This window comes from Anser anser (genome assembly GCF_964211835.1).
Source record: "Anser anser genome assembly, chromosome: 1".
NCBI classification, from domain to species: domain Eukaryota; kingdom Metazoa; phylum Chordata; class Aves; order Anseriformes; family Anatidae; genus Anser; species Anser anser.
This window is the reverse complement of record NC_139720.1, coordinates 56,001,707-56,020,166: the sequence shown is the minus strand read 5'-3', so window position 1 is coordinate 56,020,166 and position 18,460 is coordinate 56,001,707. Positions and strand designations below refer to the sequence as shown.

The following is an 18,460-nucleotide window of genomic DNA, read 5'->3' as shown; positions in this document are numbered from 1 at the left end:
TGCCCCCCCCAATACCCCGCACACACACACAAAATGGCGGCCCCGCGCCGCGGCGGGGGGACCCGGGGTGGCGAGGGGCGGCGCGGGGGCGGGAGGCACCGCCTGGGACCGGCCCGCTGGGAGGGCCCCGGAGGCGGTGTAGGGCCCGGCTGGAGGGGACCGAGGCTTGGTGCTCCTCGGCAGAGGCCTGGCACGGAGGTACGGGGCCCCCTAGCTTTCCCCTCCCCTGCGCGGGTGGGGGGGGGGGGGGGTGGCTGGGGCGGCGGGGCGTGTGGCAGCCCCCGATGGTGCCCGGGTGAGGCCGCGGCTGGAGGTGGCCTCCAGGGAGGTGTGGGCGCAGCAGGACATTCAGGTCCTAATGGTCAGGGACCCAGGGCTGTCCTGCTGCCCTCGTGTTGCTGTCAGTGCTGGTTGATGGGCGATGGGTGCAGAGGGGCCAGGGGGCTGTGGTGCGGGGCAGAACTCTGCCGTAGCTGCCCCTCTCGGTGCGGGGTTTAGGCTGAACTTTGTGAAACTCCTTATTCCTAGGGCTGGAGCGCGTCAAACCCCTCCCTGTAGGCTTTAAGTTCTCATTTCAGTGTGGGCACAGGGCTTTGGTTCCAAAACACATCTTTGTCTGGTCACTTATTGTGAGGCTGGTCTCTAATTTGTGACTTTCTTGCTTTTGCAGATAGGTGGATTACCGGAGATCAGGTAATCTTGGCCAGGATTCAGGAGTGATGTCGCAACAGCTCCTCTACCGTGCTCTGGTGTCTGCAAAATGGCTTTCAGAAGCCATCAGGTCCCAGCAAGCTGGACAGGCCTTGAAAGTCGTGGACGCATCTTGGTATTTGCCGAAGATGAAGCGTGACCCGAAGCAGGAATTTGAGGAACGCCACATCCCCGGTGCTGTTTTCTTCGATATTGACCAGTGCAGTGACCGTACTTCACCTTACGATCATATGCTGCCTAAAGCCAATGACTTTGCTGAGTATGTAGGGAAGCTGGGTGTGGGGAATGATTCCCATGTTGTAGTGTATGATGGCAGCGACCAAGGTCTCTTCTCAGCACCTCGAGTTTGGTGGATGTTCAGGATCTTTGGCCATGAAGCAGTTTCCCTATTAGATGGTGGCCTGAAGAACTGGCTGCGAGAGGGATTGCCGCTGAGCTCTGGGAAAACCCCAGTAGCTCACTCTGAGTTCCATGCCACCTTGGACAAGGGCATGGTGAAAACCTATGAGGACATCTTAGATAACTTGGATTCCCACCGCTTCCAAGTAGTGGATGCGCGTGCCGCAGGACGGTTCCAGGGTATAGAGCCAGAGCCCCGAGACGGTAATGTGCCTGCTGAGATATTGGCGTAGTAACCAGGGCTTATATGTAAGGTGTCTGTAAGTTTGACTCCTGTAGAAGTAGTGATGGGAAATATAGTCGCCCTTTATGGGATGGAATTTAATACAATATATCCACCTGCTCTCCTCGCCCACTGAGTGGCTAGTGCTCTTGTCAGAAAACTCAGGGGTGGGAAAACTGTATATTTTTTCTTAAGAAGGGCTGGGGTGAGAAAAGTAGCTTTCATAGACCTCAAAGGTATGTGTTAATCTCTCCATGTACTGGCTTCTCTTCCAGCAGAAGAACCTGTGGAAGTGCTTCAATGAGCGACTCTGCAGAGTGGGTCACTCTGGTGGAGGGAGCTGGGAGGAAGAATAGAACTTAATGACAGGATTTTCTGTACATGTAATAACCTGAAGGCTAGGGCCATCCTTCCTGAGTAATCAGTAATCTAGTAAAGCAAGCTGTAACAGAAATAAATGTATTTATTTTAACAAAATACACTAAACAGTAAATACCCCTCCTAGAGAAACAGAGAATGGGTTTTGTGATGGATTCGTCCTGGACAGTAGAGGTTAATTCCTATCTGTGCTGCTTTTCTTCCAGGAATTGAGCCTGGTCATATCCCTGGCTCCGTGAACATTCCCTTCACCAGTTTCCTCACAGAGTCCGGCATAGAGAAGACCCCTGAGCAGATCAAAAGTCTGTTCCATGAGAAGAAGGTGGACCTCTCAAAGCCTCTGGTTGCTACATGTGGCTCTGGGGTCACTGCCTGCCACGTGGCTCTGGGGGCATACCTCTGTGGCAAACCAGATGTCGCCGTGTATGATGGGGCCTGGGTGGAATGGTACATGAGGGCAGATCCTGAAAATATTGTTTCTGATGGAAAGGGGAAGACTATGTAATGAGCTACTTCATCTCCCAGTCGTACAGATAATTTGCCTTGAAACAGAGTTTGGAAAAGATGGGTTTAATGTTCCTGGGCAAGTGAAGGAGTTGGGTAACAAGTATGGGCACATGATTCTTCAGCACCTTCTCCTTCCGCAACCCCTGCTGCTTAGGAGCATAAAGACGACTTGGGCAGCCTGCTCTAGGTGACCATGCATGAGCGGGTGGGTTGGAACAGGTGGCCTCCAGAGTTCCCTTCCAACTTTGACTGTTCTGCGATTCTGTGACCATTTTACAGTACCAGCTGGAAGGGAGAGAGTGCTGGTGGCACTGTGGGAATGTTAATTGAGTCAGGCCAGGCTTATGACTCAGGACATTCCACCATGTTTAGTCACAGGACGGTCATACTTGTATAACTGTGCCTCATGGTCTTACTCTCTGCCTCTGTCCTAGAAGCCAGCCACACACACTAGGGCCGTTTTGGGTGCAAAGCCTAAGGAAAAAACATAGCTCTTAAAGGAGGAGATACGGCTTTGAGGTTGGCACTTTGTGGGTTTAGAGATTTAGTTTGCATTTCTTCTTGCACTTGGACTCTTAACTGCAATGTGTGCTTAGCCAATTTTGTACCCCCATGGCACCAAATCCCCCCCTTAAAACAAACAAACAAAAAAAGATTCTGGAAGTAAAAAGAAGTAAATAAACGTTTGTTTCAAGGTCTTTCTGCTGAATGGAGCTTATGTGAATGTTGCTTGGGCGAGTCCTTTCCAGGAAATCGATTTTCATGGGATCAATTTGTTTAGATGATTGAAATGAGAAGTCTTCTTTCATGAGTAGAACTACTTCTCTTACCTTCAACGAGCTCTTCAGCTGATGAAAGACAATGGCATGCCTCTCTCTTGGGACTTTTCACTGTATTCCTACTTTTAGTCCTTGCCTGTTTGCTTTTTGGTTTAAAATTCCATGTTAGGCAGTCTCAGCTCTGTTCTTCAAAGAGCGGATGTCAGTTCACTTGGTGAAAATTGGACTGCATGGGTGTTCCTATTCTGTCCTTGAGACTTATTGTTTAACCTTAAAAAAACCACAGGGGAACTGAGACATAAAGACGAATAGCCCAAAATGGCAAGATTTTTTCCCTGAGACCACTGTCCTCTATTTCAGAGTTGAAATCTCCCTAGGTATCCCTGCCAATGTTCAACTGTTTGTTTTCTCCAGGATTTTCTCCTTTGGAAAAAGGATGCCTGCACCTATTTTGGCTCACTGGTAACTTAGGAAGTTAATGAGACAGCTTTTGCTCTTGGGCATGCAGCAACATGTACCTGTGGACATCGGGGGATGATGCAGTCATCCTTTCTAGGGGATGCTTACTATCAGAGATTTGTAGGTTCCCCTACAAGCCACTGGTTATAAGGGCTGGATCTTATCCCATTGGAGAGGGTTTATTCTCTGCATCTGTGATTCTGGCATACAGAAGTGCACAGGGGTCTGAGTTGAGTGACCCTTTAGTAGACAGTGCAGGACACAGATCTGGATAAAATAACAAAGCTTTATCTTTGCCAGCTTCCATTTAGCTCTTCGGGATTAAACTTCCCAAAAGCTCTTCTTTTCACAGGTTATATCGTGCCCTGCAAGTTGTGAAGGCTTTCCGTTCTGGATCAGCTTCTGATGTAATTGGCTGTTTAATTGATTTTATTCTTCCGGCTAGGGAAAGATTTTCTAGTCCCATGCTTTATGACTTTTCCCCACCCATCTAATCGCTGTGTTGTAAAGACTGGTAGCAACACCTTGCTTTATTCCAAGTGGTATGATTTTCTTACAAGCCTTTTCTGCAGTAGAAAGGGAGGAACTGGTCAACATGTCACATTGGACATCTGATTGGGGTCTGTAACTGAAGGCACTTAAAAATGCTTCTTTAGCTGAAGTTTGGTGTTGACGTGAAAACAAAAGGATAAGCCCTGGTGGGGATCAGCAGCTGGTTCTAAACCCTCTGTGGAGGGGACTCCCAGTGTGTGCAACAAGGACCCTGCTTTTTAAGACACTTTTAAGATATTTGTACAGACAGTGTTGGCTGGTATGGGATCCTGTAACAGGACCTGACCTGTGACATCTTTTCATTTCAGGATTTCTAGATTCTCCCACCATCACACAAGCTAAGAGGCTTAAGTGTGGTGGGTGATTAAGGCTTAACACCCTGGGTGTGGTGGGGAGGTGAGGCAGATTTTGTCGATATTTACAAATGGACAAACTGGGATGCTGCACCTGCCCTGTTTCTCCAGGAAGATTTAATTACTAGTGAAAATGGATATATTCTTTCAAACTTCATTCATCATTTCCAGTGGATGCAGGAGTGCTGGCTTTGGTTCTTATCCTTCCAGAGAGTCTGGCACACTGCAGTGCTGCCTAAGCACTGCTTCTTTTTAGGACAGAGCAGTCCTTGGGGTTAGTAGGAATCTCTCTGCTTCTTCTTGAGGCTGAACTGCTTTTCTTTGTCACGTGTGTCAGGGGAAGGTATCTGGTGCAGCCCAGCGAGCCACCTGGGAATGGCAAGATAAAAAGACTTCCTTCTCCCTGTGTTTTTTCACTGTGAGTCGACGGCATCCAGCAGGGCCCTTCCCTTCTGTGCTATGTGTGCTGAGGCTGGCGGTACTCAACTACCCTTTTCCCTGCTGCCTTTTGAATCACAGAATCTTCTCAGCAGTTCTTTGGTTTCCCAGCTTTCAGCAAGTCTTTTACAAGGCACTTAGCTTTGCCTTGATTTCCCCACAGAAGAGAAATGGAGAGCTTCCTCCCCATGCCAAGGTGTTTTGTCTTTGTTGTGTACGCCCTGTTACATATCAAAAATCTGTCCAAGAGAGAGTCTTCTGATGTTCTGCTTCCCTTTAGCTGAGATCTGTTCTCGCGCTGCAGGCAAAGCACTGGCAACAGAGGGGACTGAAACTATGTTTTCAAAGCCTGAAGACTGCAAAAGCCTATTTTGAGCCGTAACAGATGCTACTGGACATATGGAACAGCTGAGGGGACTTGCACCAGGACTATAAATGGTCTGCAGATCTTTATGTCTCTGACTCAGTGGGTGGGTTTCCTATGGGAACTGCAAACGAGGAAGGGGAGAAGTGGATGTGAATGCAAATCGCTGATGTTCATGACTCTCCTGTGGAGAATTTGCCACTAGGAAATAGCATATCTTGAGTGGGATAGGTCTCATGGTGGATGAGAAGTAGCCTAAAAAACAGCCCGGATGTGGGAAGGTCGTATTGACCTGTGGCTAAACTGAGATTGGAGCTTTTCCAGCTCCATATAAATTCGAGAGTCCCAAGTCAGCATGTAAACTCTTTATTGTTTTATTGGTGCATACATTTTAGAGATAGTAAAAGCAGTTCGGGCCTTTATGAAAGCAGTCTGGTCAATGGATAACTCCGTGCCTCTTTCAGAGCACAGCTCAGCTGTAAGAGTTTGAGCACCCCTGAGCCTGCAGGGATGCAGTGGCGATGGCGGTGGATCTGCTCCGTGCCTGGTGACACACGAGTGTGTACGCTGTGTGGAGCAGTAGTAATGGAGAGGGAGAAGAAGGACTACAGTTTCTTGGTAAGTCTGCCAGTGAAGCTGAATGCAGTGGGAAAAGAAAATGCCATAGAATGGGCACTGCTCCCCCCTTACCAGTCCCCATCAATTTGCAGCTCCTGTTTTGACCACAGGCTTGGCCATACAAGACTCTCAGGGCCTGGTCTGTGATGAAAGAGGAGGAAGTGCTTCTCTTGTCAGAGGAGGTTGTGGGGAAGCAGAACCTGCACACCTCTTTACTGTGTAACACAGACCCCACTCCAGGAAAAGCAGGGATTCAGAGCAGGTAGCTGTGGCCTGTTCCTACTGCCACTGGTGCTGACACCTCTCCGTATCTGTTGTCACAAGGTTTGTGTTACTGACAGAAGGAGCGGGTTGAGGGCTTCAGGCCATCCCTGCAGCTCCCTCTCGATACCTTTTTTCCAGCTCTAGTGCCAGGTAATTATCATATATGGAGGCTCTGCTCACCTTCCAGGGACATGACTGTGTCACATGTATGTCCTACTCCTTTTCACCACAGTTTGCAACACAGCTCCACTTTTTATAGGGCATAAGCATGGACAGTTCTCTCACAGCCATCCCACAGTCCCTTGTTCCTCACTTCTTCATCCCCTGCCTTTTTTTTCCTTCCCTGCTGTACAGTCCCACTGCCCTGTTTCATACTCAAGTTCCCAGTGGACCTTTTGTTCCCCTGCAAACTTTCCAAACCCCAAAGCAGCCAGTCTTCTGCCAGCACCACTGTCCCTTCCCACTTACGGCCTCTGCGTGAGCAGTAGCAATCGCTGTTACCTGCAGAGGCTTGTCTTGTTCCTTCCACCTCTCCTGGCCCCAGCATACTACTGGGTGCTGTGCGATTCTCCCAGCACTCTTCCAGCTGAGGTGCTCAGTGATGCGCATACACACGCAGACTTCACACACCATTCTGAATGTGGGTACATTGCTCACAGACCACATGAAGCACAAAGAGCTGGAGAAAGATCAGCTCACCTGCATGCCAGGGAACCTTTCTCTTCCTGCTCCAACATGCCTGGCTCAGCTGGCAGTGAAACTGCGTTCTGTTGGCTACACAGGAACTGTCCTACTGCCAATGTCATGTCCCACGTAGGGAGTTTTCTTTGCCCAGTTCACTGTGGGCTTAACAGTAAATATCAGAGCATTACTTGTCCTTCCCTTCCTGTAGGTAAGAGAGAGGAGACAGTTTCTTCTCCAGTGCCCCGTCTCACGGTATGTTCGTTAACTAAATGATCACACAGGCGTGTGTTCCCAGCCTGCCACAGCAGTGACATTGCCAACACGTGGTCATTCCTGCTCCCACTGATGCTCCGAAATTCAGCAGTTCCCTAAAAGCAGCTCTGCAACGTCAGTGACACACTGCACGCGGTGTACCCAGCTGGACTCTTCAGGCTGCGATGTATGTACTGAATGCTGCAGTGTCTGCAGCTTTCTGCAGCTTTACGCAGCAGGCCTGCTGGCTGCTGAACAAAGAACTCTCAATTTACCCCTCCCCATATTTCCTGTCTTTGTTCAGCCCCACCACCTATCTACCAGGTGGCTGTCCAGCTTTCCAAGCCCTGGTCTGTGCGTGCAATTAGCCCTGTCCCTTTAATCAGCAGGGTAATCACTGGGGTGTGTGGCAATACACAGTCACGCTGTCCTGTGTAAGCTCTTGCTTGCTGCTGTCTCGCTGTTTCTGTGCAAGTGTTTTATATATAGTTATCATCAAAGCAGGAAAAACAGGCATTTATTATTTAAATTTATTTCTCCCCTGTTCGATTGCATAATTTTAATGGTCCTTAACAAGGGCATCTCAGAACTATGTCTGGTGACGATGTGCAAATCAGGCTCTTACTTAGCCCACAGCAGCTAAACAGGATGGTAACTCACCTTGGACCAGCTTCTTCCTAAAGATGATTTTCACTTAGCATGGGAAACTCCCTGACCTGGGGGGGTTCCAGTAAAGCTGATGCTGTATGTTGCAGAAAACAAGTCTCTGGGGATGGGAGTAATGTACTATGACCTCTTTTCTTACTTGCAGGATATTTCTTCAGATTTACCAACTTGCCTTTAACCCCATTGTCCTGGGGTGAGCAAGACTTGAAGTGTTGGCCATGGGTGGAGGCTGGAGTTGATGAAATAAGGTGTGTTCTGAAGACAGGCCATCCCTGAACTGTAAGCAGTGTTGGCATGGAAGAGGTTAGGGAAGAAGGCATCAAAACCAAGAGACTGGACCTAAAACGGAGAGAGAGACTGAGGGGCCGTGAAACAGCGTTAAAGGAAAGGGAGGCAAGTTGAACCCTTGACAGAAGAAGGGAGAAAACAAAGGCAGGGCAGATTTCTTGGAGGGGAAGATAAGGGGCTAGAGGCTGCCACCTTCAACTGCTGCATTCGTATCAGGGAGCCACAGCCCTCCCTCTCTGTCTCTGCTGGAGCTGTAGCCAGCAATGGCAGGGTCCTGCACCCCTTACACACCAGAGTGCAGGGCAGAGCTCTCGAATGTGCCGTGGCTTGACTCAGAGCCAGAAGTAAAAAGGCAACAGTCCCACAGTGTGCTGCTCTGTGTGATGCTTCAGCTCAGGTCACTATTAGTCTGAGTATCCTTGATGTCCTCTGCTCAGTGGAGAGTGGTCTAAGGGCTGGGGACTAATTTAATAATGGAGGACTAATTTAATGCTTCATACAGGTAGGAAAAAAACAGTTTTTCATCCTCTCCCTATTAATGGTCACTATAGTGCTGCCAAGCTTCTGATATAAATTAAAGGAGATCCAGAGTTATTTGAATTTACACCCTGCAGCAGCTAAATTGTTCCTGTGCTTAAATTAGCTGGAGGTCAGCAATCTCAAAACCTTTTCTGTGTTGCCCTCTCTTCCCCTGCTCCCCTTTGCACTCCTCCATGCAAGGAGCAAAGTACACGGTTATACTGTCTTTGTCAGGAAGGTCCTGTGTGGTTTGGGGGAAGGGTAACACTGCTTTCATGTTCCGTGAGGATAAATGTGAGTGATTTTTACGCAAAAGAAAAGAGGGAAGGAGGAAAAGACAAGGAAGGAATGTGAGTAAAATGCGATCTTTCTCTTTTTTTCCACCCTCTTCCCTAGTAAACTCCCACCTCAAAAGACCCAGGATCTAGGTGCAAGAACAAAGTGGCTGTAAGGCACCACAGTGTCTCTGCAGTGCTGCATTGCCCTGGCAAGGAAGAGCCACAGAGCAGCTTTACGTGAAGGAAGACTTTGAGCCACGTTCAGGTGAAACATCAGCCTTTCCTTTCCATCCCCAATTTGCTTGAGCTGTTGGCAAGCACGGCTGTCTTTAGGGGGGAGTGGGAAAAGCAGAGCTGCTGGAGAGAGATCTTGTTCAGGTTGTGTCCATGCCAGGGATTGCATTTGAACAGAGTCCCGTGGGTATGAGCTGCCAAGCTCCAGGCTTGGTCTGGCAGGAGGGGTGGCCGAGGCAGGGCTGGATTCAGCAAGGAGTGACTGGCACGTTGGCATCAGCAGGCGTCACGTGCCTGGGGCAGAGGTAAAACTCCGTGCAGAACTGAGTAAAAATCGGAGCTCTCTGCTGCCCGAACAGCATCAGGGGTGACAGGAGCACAGGGGAAGGAGACAGGGGTCTCTGTCTGGCGTGGTTCGTGCCGCTAGGACAGCGTGGGGGAACATCTGCTGAATCAGCGGCTCTTCTGAGCCAGAAGAGGAATTATTCCTGCCCCCTGCCAGCACTTCATGCAGGTCCAAGACAGAGTTCCCAGAAGTGTCGCTACATATGTTAGCAAGAAGGCAGCTGTCTGCACATTTTGCAGCAAGAGTAGTGTGGCAACTGATGCAGCACTGAGCTGCGAGCCTGGGGTAATATATCTCCTGAAGGGAAAGCCGTAGAGTACAGTGCTGACGGGCTTAATCTGCTGACTGTCAGAGAGCAGGTTCTTCTTTCTGACTCCAGGGAAGCTTCCCTGCAAGACGCAGGGCTGGAGGCATGCAAACTGCTAGCTGCAAGGCTGGGGCCACGTATGGCAGCCCACTTCGTTACAACATCCTCTTTTGCAGGGACGGCGGGCTGGGAAAACTACAGTTCCCAGCACCCTTTTGTGCACATGCTTGTAAACTACAGGTCCCAGAACCTTTTTCATGAGATGGAGAGGGTGTACATGGAAATACGCGCCGAGGAATTTTGCATAACGCTCCGTTAGCCCTTGTTTAGTGAAATCAGGAAGAGAGGGTAAGCCAGGGAGCATTGGAGCTGTGCTTTTGCTCACCTCTAATAGCTGCAGCGATGATATCCTCCTGCACAGGGGATCCTTCCTCCCCTCTGGACCCTCTTTGGTGGTCCCAGAGAGGATCCTGGCTCCTGGGGAACCACAGCTGCTGTGGAAGGAGAGGCAGACAAACTACAGATCCCAGCATCCCCCGGCAGGCAGTACCTGCAGCAGTCCCTGCGTGCCTGGAGGGGGTTGAGGATGAGGATGGAAGGCGGGGAAGAAATGCAGGGCGCCGTGGGGCTACGCTGCAGCTGGGACATCCCACCCCCAGCTGGCACCCAGGCCAAGTGGGTGAGGCTCAATGTGGGGGGCACCGTCTTCCTCACCACCAGGCAGACCCTGTGCCGGGAGCAGAAATCTTTCCTGTGTCGCTTGTGCCAGGGCGAGGAGCTGCAGTCGGACCGGGTAAGGCAGCCGGGTTGCCTCCCGCACTGTGCCCCTGCACCGAGCACAGGGAGGGCAGGAGGGCTGGATGGATGCAGGGATGGAGCCAGACCCCAACAGCGAGCGGCAGGAGTAACCCAGTGAAAAATAGCTCCAATTTCTCACCCCGCTCCCAGGAAGAATTTTCTCTTTCCAAATGCCACCCGGCTGTGTTGTAGCACAGCACCTCATTTCCCTGCCTGGGGAAAAGCGAGGCCAGCTCCGCTCCACCCCTGCTCTCCCGCTGCTCTTATCACCCCAGATCCCCTGGGTTTACCTCCCAGCTGTACCTGTCTGACTCAGCCTTGTGCCCTGTAAGGGGCCTCTCTGCTCCCTCACACCAGGCCTGCACACGCAGCTGCAGAAGGAGCCTGAGGTTTGTTTTTTTGGCTTTCTCAGCTGGGTTGGTCCATGTTGAAATTGATACACTGGGCATAATAATGCAGGAGTTAAGATCCAAGCAGGGCTGACTTGACTATGGTCTCCCCATTGTATATCTCAGGAGAGTGAATTGCAGATGTTCGTGCTGTATACCATGGGGATAAAACCGTTAGAAAGTCAGAGGTCTACCAAAACTTAAAAATCTGTGGCTCATTCCCCCAGACCCTGTGGTGCTGTGGTGAACTTTGCAGAAAGGCTTGCTCTCCACCTCGCCTGTGGGTGCAGGACAAGATGTCTCCCTGCCTGGCTGTGGCTTTGCATGGTGGCTGGCCGTTGTCCCATGCAAATGCCTGTGCGTTCATGTGCTTTGGGATCTTTATGCTTTGGATCATCTCACGAGGGAGTGGTATCTGCTTCACCTGGAGAACTTTGCTATGTGCACTCTGTAAGTGATCATACCACAGAGGAGCTAAACCGAGGGCCCATGGTTTCCAAGGAGTTTTAGAAATAGTTGACATTTTTGCTTGGATGCGTATTTAATTATAGTTTGGAGCATTAGAGGGTTGGTGACACGTTTACCATCAATTTTTACCATCCTCATGGTCTATCTCTGTTGCTAGGATGAGACTGGTGCATACCTGATAGACCGGGACCCCACTTACTTTGGACCCATCCTGAATTTCCTCCGACATGGGAAGCTTGTTCTGGATAAAGATATGGCTGAAGAGGGTGAGTCTTGGAGCTCAGAAACTTCCCACGTAACGTGGCTGAGGGAGCCAGAGCGCTGTAGCTGGCCTTCTTGACTCTCGTTGTGCTTCTGAAGGTTGGTGTGGGGGACTTGAGCAGGCCTTTACTGCAGCTCTTGAAAAGCATACCAATAGTTCCTTGACTAAAGGGGTTTGGAGCAGATGGAGAAGGCATCCTGCAGGTGCTGCAGCTTTGTGACTGTTAGTTCAGGAGAGGTGTCACTGAGACAGAAGCAGGCAAGGTTTACCAGCATCAATAAACTGTTTTATTACCTATTCCTTACAGACTTTCCTGATCAGGCTTTGTGACTGAGCTTTCTGTTAATGCCTGTTTCTAATTTGGATTGAAAACCCAGAAGACCAAACAGACCAAGCTTGTCTCTTGTACTGACTAATAAAAACCATCATTCATCAGCGATATGCGATGTATGCTGCTAGTGCTCTGTTGGGTTGTGGACTGCAGCAATTCCAGCGGAGCAAGCCGGACAAACCAATCCCTCATTTGATGTTGACAGGGAGTCCAATAGGATAACTCAGTAACATCGTCATGGTGTTACTAGCCAGTGATCCCCAATGCCTCATTACTTTTTGGATGTTTGGGTCTAACAAGCAGCCAATTTCAAAGGCAGGCTGCGCTGTCCATCCCTTGCCAACCACAGTTTCTGCAGCTTCATTAGCCTTCTTCTCCCTCTCTCTTACATATTTTTACCAAGGAATGTTTTCTTCAGAATCATTTTATGAGTTATAATTCCAAAAAAAAAATATTTATAAGCAATGGTACAGAATTGTAATAAATGCGAGTCAGAGATGTCTTCTGCTTGTCATTGCTTGTAATCCTCAGGTCAGACAGGGTTCAGCCACAGCTTTTAACACCAGATCTGAAGTGTTAACAGGAGTCTTGTTCACAGCTTAATGTTGCCTTTTGTTTCTGCTCAGACAGGCTGGCATAAAACTAACCCATTAGAGGCTGAATGAGGCAACTCTGAAGGGGTCTGAGTGCTCAGGTAGAGAGGGATCAATCCCTCCACCTGCATTGTCTGCATATTGGTTTGGAGTCGTGTAAATGTTGGTTCCTAGCCTCCTTCCCCTCACTGACCCACTGGGACCCCACCTCCCTTTCTCTGATGGCTTTTTAGCAAACGGGAGAGTCTCAGGAGAGGTGATGGCTGCAGACACTGTGCAGAAAACAAAACAAAACAATTCTCTGTTTATCTGCTTTAAGATGAAGCACAGGTGAGAGAGCCAAAGGTTGTCTGAAGTCCTATGGACCTGCAAGGTGGGTGCAACTCTAACTGCTCTGGGGGGTGGGAAAGTTGGGATTTCCTAGGATCTTTTGGTGTTGAGGTCCTGTGTTTCTCTGCCTTCCAAAGAGGGCCTGAACAAGGTGGTAACTAGTGGTCACTGAAAGAAGATGGAGTCGACATTTATTCTTCTTGGCCAGTAATCTGTGGGTGGATTTCAGACTCCCAGGGAAAGCCTTTCCTTTCCTGGAAATGTATTACCAGGCCTTGGCACCAACCTTCACTGGCAATGCCTGTTTCTGTAGTAGCAGACAGTGCAAAGAAATTGGGGTGAGCAGCAGGAGCACAATGCAGAGAGGCAGCGTTCAATTCTCTGCAGTAAAGGTTTCAATCAAGAGGAACTTGTTGAACTCCTGAGTGAGGCTGGAGTGTCATTTCTTTCAAGGGACATGACCTTGGGAAGTGTCCCAAGAGTTGATCTTTTGCCAGCCAAAAAGACTGGCTGTTAAATTTCTTAATTGTTTCTCTATCACTCTTTCTTAGGGGTGCTAGAAGAAGCAGAGTTCTATAACATTGGCCCTTTAATCCGAATCATTAAGGATCGACTGGAGGAGAAGGACTACACAGTGACTCAGGTATGACAGGAAATGGCAAGTAGTAGGTGAATGGATAGTAGGTGAAGGAGGAGATGCTGAAAGGGAAAAGCAAGTTAAATGGGAGAGCAGGCTTGGGAGAGGCAGCAAGGAATGGAAAGAAGCAACTAATTATAGTTTATGTGCTAATCTCTGCATAGCAAAATCTTGCTGGGGGACTGGCTAACACCAATTTAGTCGCAATAAACAAGTTACAGGCTTGTTTTACAGCTCCAGAGGTAAAGCTGGGTGTGGCCACTGAAACTAAATTGGCTCCTCTCGCTTCTGGAAGAAGCCAGCTAGTTGCCGTGGGATATGGGAGATGTTTGTGATGAGACAGGAGGTGCTGTCGGGAGGAGGATGCTGGTGCGGGGAGTCCTGAGAGTGTAATCACAGTGAAGAGTGTGGGGATACTTACAGAGAAACCTGAGGGAACAGGTGAAGGGATGTCTGTGGAAGAGTTAAACACAGAAAACGAGGCAGAAGGAATCAATCCTGTGGCACAATCATACCCTGTCTTGGCCAATAGCCTTTTTAAAACTGTCTTCTGGGAGTGTTGACTGACATCTCACTATTCATCATGTCTGCCTCAGGTTGTAAGCCTCCAGCAACACAATCGCCTTGTGCTCGCAAAGCCCCATCGGCATTTGTGGCATGTGTAATGACAAATGCAAACTCCCTGTCAGAACGAGCCCAGTATCTTCTGAGGACATTGCAGGAAACTCTCAGCTCAGTCCCTCTTCTCCAAAAGTGATACCATTGCTCTTGCTTCCCAAAACAGCGTAGTACAGCATAGTGCATAGCTGTGGTTTCCAGCTCCCTCTTTAACCTGGGACGTGAAGAGGAGGACAGGTGTGTAAAAGAGGGTTGCTACCACTTCCTTCTGCAGGTGGGCAGCAGCCTCTAGCATTTGTCCTCTGTCAACATGCTTGTCTGCGATTTTGCTGTCAGGTGCCTCCTAAACATGTCTACCGTGTGCTACAGTGCCAGGAAGAGGAGCTCACTCAGATGGTTTCCACTATGTCGGATGGATGGCGCTTTGAACAGGTATGGAGAGGGCAGAGGAGAGCGGCAAGCAGTTGTCTTCTGGAGTAAGGATCACAGGTACCATGCAGTCTGCAGACTTCTCTGTCTGAGAATATTGGGTCAGTCGCTGATGGTACTGTCACACTTGCTGTCTCTCGCCTCTTCTCTAGAAGCTTAGAGGATGCTGTGTGAGGCTAAGCTGTTTTGCATCCTGGCTGACTCCCCTCCTTGTTCTCTGTGCTGCCTCAGCCTAGTTATGAGGCCTTTCTATTGGGGGTATGGAGTCTGTGCTGCATGGTGGGCTTTCTCCCTTGCTCCCCAGGTGAAGTGGAAGCTTGCAGTAACATGTGCTTGTTATCATTGCTCTCGTCTTCTCTAGCTTGTGAACATTGGCTCATCCTACAGCTATGGCAATGAGGATCAGTCTGAGTTCCTGTGTGTGGTCTCCAAGGAGCTGTACAACTCTCCCAACGGCCTGAGCTCCGAGCCTAGCCACAAAGCCAAGGTGAGACCTGCTTCGCCAGGGCCTTGCTCTTGTTCCCTATGAGACCATTTGCTCTTGTTCACTCCCTCTTCCTTCCTCTCTCCACCGTGAGCGTGGGGCACCTCAGTGGTGAAGTACAGGGGCTTCTCCCGGTGTTCAGTGCCATGGGATTACACTTGTGGCCCAAAATAAGGAATGTGTGTGTTGTGAGTGGTGGTGTCTGGATGTGTGTGGAAAATGGCTTTACCAAATGACCCTGGCATTTCTCATGCTACTTTAACATCCCCCTCATGCCTCCTCATGACCATGCTCTGCGTGTCACTCTGCCGTTAGGCTGTGATTTCCTGAAAGGTTTCGCAGCGTTCCCTTTTCTTGCTGAGTCCCAGCCTAAGGGGCAGGAGTTCACCTGCTCCGCTTCCGAGGGAAGGACAGGAACGTGTGGCAGTGCATGACATCCTGCAGACACCTAGGAAATGGGAAGGAGAGCCAGTGACTGGTGGCAGCTGTCGGGCAGTGGGATGTAGCACTCATAAAGGTGTTAGATAGCCCTGACATAATGCTCCAGAGGAAAACAAGTCTTTTTTTTTCCTCCCTGACCCAGAGCTATCTTGTCTGTGGGGAATGGTCCCTTTTTATTCCAGAACTGTGACCATTGCTCTATGCCCGTGTGTGTCAGAACTGCCATGGCTCATCTTGCAAGTGTCTCCACTCTTTCTTCCCTTTGTCCTGCATGCTGGGCCGCAGAGCACAGAGGAGGACCTGGAGGAGGAAGAGCAGGAGGTGGAGGAGGAGGCAGAGACAGAAGGAGAAGCAGAGGAGAAAGGTGCAGCAAATCCTTGAGGAGAATGGTAGAAATAAACCCCCAAGCGTAGACTCGTCCACCTGTCTGGTGAGAACTCGCAGCTAGCAGCAGGGAAGGAGTAGGGCAGGTGTGGGGTGGAGGGGAAGTCCTCTCAGGGAGCAGGAGTCTCTCTGGAGATAAAGCTCACAGGGGAGAGCCGTTACCTTGGCTGCTGCTTTGTGTTTGTAACTGTTTGGTTTATTCATGGTTATATTTTTATTTGCAGACCGTCCATGTATTCGGGAGTCCACTAAACTCTTTCTTCCTCCGGATCCTCCCTCCTCCTCCTTTCCGTGTCCATCTCTGCACTGTCACCTGCTTGGGACACCACACCCCACTCCCCAGCCTCCAGCATCCCCCCCTCTGCTCTCTTCACCCCTCACAGCCTCTCCCCAGCGGCCCAGGTTCCCTGCCTCCCCTCCCAAGCCTGAGGGCCTGTGTGCTCCCTGCTCAGGGCCTGTCTTTCTCCACTCCTCACTTTTCCTCCTCTGCAGGTACGTTACCTATCTGCATTCTCAAACCCTGCCAGTCTGAGCTCTGCATGAGTGACTCACACCCTCCCCTCCGGTGGATATAGCCCCAGTTTGTAGAGCTTGGGAAGGAGGAGAAGCAGGGGGAGGTTGAGTCATTCCTAAGGTGGCTTTTCCGATTCTCACCGTAGTGTGTCTTCACCTGCCGAGCGGACCTTACAGCTCTGGACTGGAGGCTCTGGCAGCAGGAGGGAGGATGCAGCTGGAAGTGAAGAGGGCGGGGAACGAATGCAAAGCAAGCAGGGGCGACACGGGGGGATGCCTGCCATGTGGCTGCCTGCCACGCATGCCAGATCGCTTCTCCCGACTGCCGTCCCGCAGCTCCTTTTCCAGCCGGAGAGCGGTTTGCAGGAGGCAGCCTGCGATATTCCCCTCCTGGCACTTCCCTGGGCTTTTCCCCCACCGCCTCTGCCAGGGTGACAGCGCAGTGACAGAGGGTGGTGAAAGCAGAGCGGGTGCTCTGGGTCCCCCCTCCAGATGTTCCTGCAGCTGTGTGTGAAAGGCACCTCTGTGCTCTGCCTCCTGCTGAGGCAGGCTTCCCGAGCAGTGTGTGAGGCTGGGAACAGAGAGCTTTTCAAAGGAGTCCTCTCTCTCTTGCTGATAAACTTGGCTCTCTTGTTGAACTGTTGGCGCTCGGTGCCACTGCCCATCCTGATGGAGGGCACTTGTTAGCTGGATGCTGTTTCTCACTCCCTCTGTTCAAGAGCCTCCTCATCCATGGCTGTGGGATCTGTGTGTTATTCTCTTAAAAGTCGATCTGTGTTAATCACAGAGACTTTTCCCTCCTTTTTCTTTTTCCCCTCATCCTCACTCCTCTTTCATTTCTCTTTTTTTCCCCTCTGTTTTCATTTCCTCTGTCACGTACCCTTTCCATATTCCTATTTCTTGCTCTCCCCTCCATGCTCAATTGCTGTTTTCCTGCCTTTGATTTGGTTTTTCTCTTTCTCATTCTCTAGCTGTTACAAGCCAGAGGCCTGAGGATGTGACCCCAACACTCCACTTCAGCCTTTTAATTTCTGGTTTATATCTTTATTTTTGTACGGTAGTGTATGACAGCCCCTTGCACCACAGTGACGCCCCCAGCCCCCCCCCCCCCCCCGCACTCTCCACGTGCAGCCATTGATTTTTACAAACTCACCCCTGCCTGGAGGAGGGCAGATGCTCCAAGGAGAGCCTGGGCTGCTGGAGGGGCCGGAGCCCCCTCGCACGCCTAGCAGGCTGTCTTTCCTTAATGTCACAGTGGCCCCTGCTGGGGACATCAGTGATCAGCCACTGCAGAACTTTGCTCCCTTCCCGAACACCTGGCTGGGGCTGGTGCCCAGATGTGGTGGCACCTGCAGCAGGACCACTCCTTGCCCGTTCCCTGCTGCGGGCAGCTGGTCTGGGCTTGTGCCCAGAGGGCGAGTACGGAGCCACTGCCTTTTTCTGGGCCACCTGCACTGCTCGTGGGGTGTCCCTGTGCTGGGTGTCGCCTCACTGGTGCCTTGCTCCCTGTCCCCCAAAGCAGCCCTGCGTCAGAGGGGTGAGAGGAGCCAGGCATACTGTCCGGGTACCCGTGGGGAACATGCTGGCACCTGATGTAGGGTCTTCTAGGATGAGGACATCCCTGCCTCAAGGAGCAGGGTGTTCGTTTCACCGCTGTCTCTGAGGACGCTGGGTTGTAGCTCCTAAATAAAATTCACACTTTCTTCCTCCTTGCTGCCTCTCATTTCAAGTGGTAGAAATTTGATTCTGGTGGAAAGGGGGGTAGGGCTGGAGAAGAGGAGGTTGGACTGATCACCAGGAGCCACCAGAAGCTTCTTGTGCTGGGCCTGCCTTCTGGGCGTTGGAGATACCTCCTGCTGCATCTGTGCTGCATCTCTTGCCACATCTGTGTTGCATCCCCACTGCATGCAGATGGGGCTACAGAGCAGGTTTGCTTATTGGTATCCGCACCCCTAAATCTCAACAATAAGCGAGGACCACCTGTCTAGCTGGCAGGTTGGCCCTCCTGTACCTGGGACACAGCTGAGACTCAGCTATGGGAACTTTCACCGATAGCCAGTGCCAGGATTGGTGTTTGGTCAAAAAGATCCAAACCCCAAAAGAATTTGTAACAGAATAAGGCAAACTAGAGCCAAAAAAAAAAAAAAATCCAAAATAATTGTAT

At 50.5% G+C, this 18,460-nt stretch overlaps 2 protein-coding genes across 6 annotated transcripts; both read left to right on the top strand.

The window, feature by feature from the left end:
• The first annotated feature begins 57 nt into the window (after window positions 1-57).
• On the top strand, window positions 58-2,916 carry MPST (mercaptopyruvate sulfurtransferase). The gene is made up of 3 exons (XM_083821490.1): window positions 58-198; window positions 671-1,314; window positions 1,918-2,916. The coding sequence occupies exons 2-3, from the start codon at window positions 720-722 to the stop codon at window positions 2,214-2,216; spliced, it is 894 nt and encodes a 297-aa protein (XP_083677616.1). The 5' UTR covers window positions 58-198; window positions 671-719; the 3' UTR covers window positions 2,217-2,916.
• Window positions 2,917-9,647: 6,731 nt separating this feature from the next.
• Window positions 9,648-18,005, top strand: KCTD17 (potassium channel tetramerization domain containing 17). Of its 5 annotated transcripts, XM_083821485.1 has the most exons (8): window positions 9,648-10,412; window positions 11,432-11,540; window positions 13,342-13,433; window positions 14,382-14,477; window positions 14,836-14,961; window positions 15,685-15,763; window positions 16,008-16,275; window positions 17,268-18,005. In XM_083821485.1, the coding sequence occupies exons 1-8, from the start codon at window positions 10,206-10,208 to the stop codon at window positions 17,287-17,289; spliced, it is 999 nt and encodes a 332-aa protein (XP_083677611.1). In that variant the 5' UTR covers window positions 9,648-10,205; the 3' UTR covers window positions 17,290-18,005. The 5 variants fall into 5 exon arrangements, with proteins under 5 accessions (XP_083677611.1, XP_083677613.1, XP_083677614.1 ...); XM_083821487.1 differs by lacking the exons at window positions 16,008-16,275; window positions 17,268-18,005 and adding an exon at window positions 16,443-16,562 and having other exon boundaries at window positions 9,817-10,412; window positions 15,685-15,829; XM_083821488.1 differs by lacking the exon at window positions 17,268-18,005 and having other exon boundaries at window positions 9,817-10,412; window positions 15,685-15,829; window positions 16,008-16,118.
• The last annotated feature ends 455 nt before the right edge of the window (window positions 18,006-18,460 follow it).